Below are 6,225 nucleotides of genomic sequence, written 5' to 3'. Positions count from 1 at the left end.
GGAAACGTACACCCTGGTGATCTCCTTAGTCTCCAAGATGCCATTGGACTCTAATCTTGCTCTGCCGTGTGTGTGTGCGTGCGTGCGTCAAGTGCAGTTAAAAGTCTCTTCAGACTTACGGTGAGCCTGTGAATTAATTCAGGTGGGGTCGCCGTGTTGCTCTGAAGCCGTTCCAGTTCAACGTTTATTGCGTGTAGCCAATGGCCATCACAACATAAAAGAGAAAAAACAGTACAAAGATTGGCAATACATTTAAAGGAAAATTAAAATATATAGATGAAGTATAAATTTTAAAATCGAGATTTTAAAAATCTCGAATAGCAAATTCTGAAAGTACAGTCATTCCGTAGCCTTATCTCTAATTTTCCTTGCAGCATGAGCATAGAGTGCCATTCTATAGGAGATAGTGGGATTGACGTCTGAGAGCAAAAAGGTGACTATTTCAATGCCTGATGTGGATTGTAAAGTTGCTAGGACTGGGTTAAGAAATCTGATTCCGGGGCCAGTATACAGAGGGCATTCTATAATGGAATGTGTTAGATCTTCCACCGAAATCCCGAAATGCTTCTGGGTTTTGAGGTGTCGTCCTTTTAACAGCTCAGATGGCTCTGAAGCAGCAGAACAAAGCTGGAGTCCCAGCGGCACCTGTAAGACCAACCATGTTTTATTCAAGGTATAAGCTTTCGTGGGCAGGCACACTAGGTGCCTATGGACTGGTTATCCTCCATGTCACTGTATCTGAAGGAGGATGCGTGCACACAAAAGCTTATACCTTGAATACAACTTTGCTGGTCGTAAAAGGTCTTAAAACACTGGAGAAAAGACGACTGAGGTTTACAAGATTAGGCATGGGAAAGAGCAGGTAGAGAAAGAGATACTTTTCTCCCTTTCTCACAATACAAGAACTCGTGGGCACTCCATGAAACTGCTGAGCGGTCGGGTTAGAACGGATAAAAGGAAGTCCTTCTTCACCCAAAGAGTGATTAACACTTGGAATTCACTGCCACAGGAGGTGGTGGCGGCTACAAGCATGGACGGCTTCAAAAGGGAATTAGATAAGCATATGGAGCAGAGGTCCATCAGTGGCTATTAGCCACAAGCAATGTTCCCTCTAAACTGTGGAGTCTTGTGAGCAAAAAATCTACTTTGTGAGCTACTGGCATGAAAGTGGTGAGTGAGCAATTTGGCTACTGCATAAATTAGTTTGCTCTGGAGCCCTCCTTCCTGAGCTGAGACAAAAATGTGTGAGGCGGAGGCTAAAAAACTGTGAGCTAGCTCACACTAACTCAGCTTAGAGGGAACACTGGCCACAAGGTATAGATAGGGGCTCTGGGGCAAGTGATGCTCTGTCTTCTTGGTGCTTGGGGGGGTCAACAGTGGGAGGGCTTCTAATGTCCTGGCCCCACTGGTGGACCTCCTGATGGCACCTGGTATTTTTGGCCACTGTGTGACACAGAGTGTTGGACTGGATGGGCCTTTGGCCTGATCCAACATTGGCGTCTCTTATGTTCTTAAAAGGTGCCACTGGACTTGAACTTGGTTTTCCTATGAATTAATGTCTTCCCAAACGGCCTGTTGTTAACAGCCTTGCTCAGATCTTGCAAACTGAGGGCTGCGGCTTCCTTGATGGAGTTTGGTTTTCTACTGCAGACCAGTACGACCCCCTCCCCCCAATCCATGCTGAAAGGATATCTACTTTGACCCTTCGTTGATTGCTAGACAGCAGTCTTGTGCTCCTTTCTAGACAGCTTTTATCCTAAAAGCATGGCGGAAAGCCTCTGGATGCAGGAATGAACAGCCTTCCCTCCTGGGGAGACTCGTTTAGATTAAACCTGGCACCCTGAGACCCACCACCGCTCCTGAGCAGCGTTTCAGGGCAGAACTCCAAGGGTGGTGTTCTCTGGATCATGCCAAAGGCTCCTCAAGGAAGCAGCTGGGTCTAGTATCCACTTAAGAGTGGGCGATGCACTGGACCAGGGGTGTCAAACATGTGGCCCGGGGGCTCGATCAGGCCCCCGGAAGGGTTCCATCAGGCCCGCAATGGAACCGGCCATCTCCTGCTTCCAGTTCTGCTGCTGCTGCATCATAGTTTGCTTCACCAGACTCTCTTAATCACTCAGCCATTTCATGTTTTAACCTGGGTCCTAGACTCAGAACTCTGAGCATGAGATTTCTGTGGTGAATGTCAATAAATCAAAAGTAGGTTTGCAGCTTACAGAGCTAACGTTTTAAGCATGTTTTTATTTTAAGTAAAAAACCCACCCTTTGTGTTTGTGTCCTTTATAAAGTTTATGTCTCCACTACCTGGCATCACATTTTATGACACATGGCCCGGCCCAACAAGGTCTCATTTGAATGAGTTTGACACCTCTGCACTAGACAGATCCGCTGTTGCTACGTCGAGATAACCGACTGCTGTTTCCTTCCAGACTATGCCTTCCCTTACATCATCTTAGTGTTGTCCCTCGTTACCCTGGCTGTGTACATGTCGGCTTCTGAAGTCGAGGTAAGTAAGAGGCTGCTGCTTTTTAAAGTTGCGTTCGGGTCTCGAGCTAGAATCCGAAAGCGGAGAAGCGGGAGGTCAAACGGAAGCGGCCACGAATCTAGGCTCAGAAAGTGGCAGGCTGTATCCGCCGTTTGCAACTTAGAATATCGTGAACCGCTTTGATCCTTCTTGCAAGGCCGCCTTGAGCCAAGAGGGGAGGCAGGACAGAAATGTTTGAACAGAGAAACAAAACCTAGAGCGGCCTGTTCCGTCTTCACCTTCAGTGTGCCTCCTTAACTGCGTGTTTTGTGTCGAAGGAGGCTTTTTTGCCCATTAACGCTGGGGGGGCTGGCTCAGTTCCGGCAGCCGTTCTGCCGTGTGGAGTGGAGGGCGTAGAATGCCGGGAATGGAAAGAGGCTCACATCAGTTGATCTTCTGAGAAGCCGGCCAGGCAGAAGGGCCAGAGTGGGAGGAAGGGGAGGGGAAAGCGCCGGAAGCCTCCCTTTTCAAAGAAGGTGGTATTCAGCTTGCTCAAGCAGCAGCTGATCTTGCCATGCCGGGCAAAGATAGGCCCTTCCCGACCACATTAGTCAGTTGCAGGAGATGGTTTGCTGCTTCTCTCTTGCCCTGGCTGTTATGAGGGGGCCAGTAAGGCAGACAATTCCCACAGCCTCTTTTGCCCTCCCGGCTGCTCTGAATGGTGACAGAAGGGTGTGCATCTCTCCCCCCCCCCAATAATTTGGGAGTTGCAAGGATCCCTAAGATACCTCCCATCTATATCATGGAGAACCAAGTCCCTTGTTTTGGTCTCCCCACCCCGGACAAAGGCAGACAGGTTGCTTTAAAACTCTGGGGGTTTTCTTCTGTTCCTTTCCCGCTGGATGCTTCGGAGAATGAGAACGTTAAAAACATACTAATGAGAAAATTCTGTCTCCCGCTTTGCAAGACTTTCAAGGACCTCCTCGTGAGGAAGAAGCGGCTGATTGTGCTGTTCAGCCACTGGGTGCTTCACGCCTACGGGATCGTCTCCATCTCCAAGCTGAACTACCGAGATCTGCCTCTGCTGGCTCTGGTGCCCGGCCCGGCTCTTTTCTACTTGCTCACCGCCAAGTATACCGAGCCGTCCCGGATACTCTCTGAGGGAGCCAACGGACATTGAACTTGGCCCAATATCAAACCGTGCGGGCGGCGGACTCTCTGATCTTTGGAGCAACCGGGGGCCCATCTGCTCTTCTCGTCTTCGAGAAGTTGTTGGTTCTATCTGGAACGTTTCTCTGGGGGTCATCAAGACTTAAGTCCCACAAAGCAGACTCTTGCCTCCACGTGCTACTGATGGACCACCGGTTACCTGGAACGTCTCATCAACAGTGGGAGCCCAAGGTCCCGTTGACTTCAGTAGCCAAGCACCAAGGCCTCTCTCTGTACAGACATCTGTGTGTGATGTGTGAATTGAAACATTTTGTACCATGTCCTTGGGAACACAGGCTGAATAACTTATTTATTTCCCAGTGCAGTATTGTAATCTCCTCTTTATTAAAAGTAGTAAAATAAAGCTTCCGTCTTGTAACGACTCCCACGCCCTCCCCGGCGCTTTGTTTATAGATGAGAGAGATCAGACAGAACACTCTTAACAGAAACCATCCAAGTCGTTTTGGTTTGTTTGGTGGGGACGGGGGAGGGGGGGGGGTCTACACGACAAGGTAATATCTTCTCTTTGCAGTAACAGGGTTTACGCCGTGACAATTCCTGGGCGGACTGTGCATCTTCTAGCTCGCAGCTGCAAAATCGGTCATTCCTCCACAGTTCTCCCAAGTTCCAACGGTATCTGCTCCGCAGTATTGGAAGAGTTCCCCTGCAGGTAACGTAAGAGTTGCGTGAGCACATGAACAAAGCCTCTGTCTGAGCAAAGATGCATCAAATAAATAAAACGGTGCCAAAAATTTACATTTCACACCAGGAAAAGCTGAGCTCTGCAATGTATTTGACGTCTCCTATTTTGTTCACAGTTTGTTGGATGCCGTAGCTTCCTGACCAAGGGGGAGAAGAAGGAGGAGATTGGATATATACCCCGTCCTTCACTTGGAGTCTCAGGGCGGCTTACAAACTCCTTTCCCTTCCCCTCCCCAGAACAGACACCCTTGTGAGGTAGGTGGGGCTGCGAGAGCTCTTTCAAAGGCAGCTCTCGTCAGAACTACGGCTTGCCCAAGGTCATCCAGCAGCTGCAAGTGGAGGAGTGGGGAATCAAACCCGGTTCTCCCAGATTAGAGTCCGCGCTCCTAACCGCTACACTAAACTGGCTCTTTACATTTCACACCGGAAAAAGCTGAGCTCTGCACTGTATTTGATGTCTCCTATTTTGTTCACAGTTCGTTGGACGCCGTAGCTTCCCGATCAAGGGGAAGCGGAAGAAGAGAGGATAATTAAGGATTTGTGGAGGGCTGTTCACGGCCCTTAGAATCACAGAATGTTAGAGTTGGAAGGGACCTTACAGGTCATCTAGTCCACCCCCCTGCACTCTGCAGGAGCATAGCAGAGCCAAAAGATAGCCCTTCTTCTGGATTGTTGCGGTAACCCTTCCAACAGCCCTGTATGGTGGACCTCTTTCATTATCCCTTTTGTTTATACGTTTCATGATTGTATTCTTGAGTGAGCCACCTTGAGTGTGTTTTGTAGGGATGAAAGCTAGCACTGGAATTCTCCAAATAAGGATGGTTGGTGGTGGGAGAGGGTAAAGGGAGAGGGCCGGTGAGTGGCCAGTGAACCAGACACCGTGGGTGCCTTCTCTCAGCTGCTCTGTTACACACTATGAATAAGATGGGGGGGGGGGAGACACAGGAAAGGGCTAAAGATTTTTTACTCCGTTGTACCAGCTCTGTTTCTCCCCCACCACACACACACCTTTTGTGTTAGCTGCAGAAAGCTTGACTTCTGTAGGTGCGCTTCTGTTCCTGGCAGTAACTGCACTGGTGCTGGGCCACGTTCTGTTAGATCCAAGGCCCGTCACCCTGGTGTCGGGATCGTTCCGGACAGTGGTGGCTCAACCAGTGGGGTAGTGCCTGAGGCAAAGGCCCCCTCACTCACTGCCACCCTGCGGAAGAGGTGAAGGGTCTAACCTGCAGGGTCTCCAACCTTTCTGAACCTGCGGGCACATTTGGAATTCTGACATGGCGTAGTGGGCGCGACCACAAGGAGGCGGAGCAGGCCACAAAATGGCTGCCGCAGCTTAACTCCAGTCACACAGTGCAGATCCTTGCGCTGTGGTGGCAACCCCCGCCAAAACAACATTTTAAAAAATCTGCACAGCCCATCAGAAGCCTTGCTGGGAAAAAGGCCCCACCTTTTGCCAGTTTGGTGTAGTGGTTAAGTCTGCGGACTCTAATCTGGGAGACCCGGGTTTGATTCCCGCCTCCTCCACTTGCACCTGCTGGATGCCCTTGGGCAAGCCGTAGCTCTGATAAGAGCTGATCTTGAAAAAGAGCAGTTTCTGTCAAGAGCTCTCTGGACCCCACCTGCCTCACAGGGTGCCTGTTGTGGGGAGGGAAAGGGAAAGGTGATTGTAAGCCGCTCTGAGACTCCTTTGGGTAGTGAAGGGCGAGGTATAAATCCAATCTCTTCTTCTTCTACCTCACAGGGTGCCTGTTGTGGGGAGGGAAAGGGAAAGGTGATTGTAAGCCGCTCTGAGACTCCTTTGGGTAGTGAAGGGCGAGGTATAAATCCAATCTCTTCTTCTTCTACCTCAC

General features: G+C 49.8%; 1 protein-coding gene across 1 annotated transcript in view; it reads left to right on the top strand.

Annotated features, from left to right (window-relative positions):
* JKAMP (JNK1/MAPK8-associated membrane protein) overlaps nt 1-4,050 on the top strand; it is a 14,608-nt gene extending 10,558 nt beyond the window's left edge. The window contains exons 6-7 of the mRNA XM_015423084.1: nt 2,430-2,506; nt 3,432-4,050. Coding sequence (XP_015278570.1) covers nt 2,430-2,506; nt 3,432-3,644 — 290 coding nt within the window. The 3' untranslated portion in view covers nt 3,645-4,050. The remainder of the gene's footprint in view (nt 1-2,429; nt 2,507-3,431) is intronic.
* Nucleotides 4,051-6,225: the final 2,175 nt, after the last annotated feature.

This window comes from Gekko japonicus, unplaced genomic scaffold, assembly GCF_001447785.1.
Source record: "Gekko japonicus isolate JY-2015 unplaced genomic scaffold, Gekko_japonicus_V1.1 scaffold345, whole genome shotgun sequence".
In the NCBI taxonomy this organism is placed as follows: domain Eukaryota; kingdom Metazoa; phylum Chordata; class Lepidosauria; order Squamata; family Gekkonidae; genus Gekko; species Gekko japonicus.
Note: the sequence above shows the minus strand (reverse complement) of the source record. Positions and strands in the feature narration are given on the sequence as shown.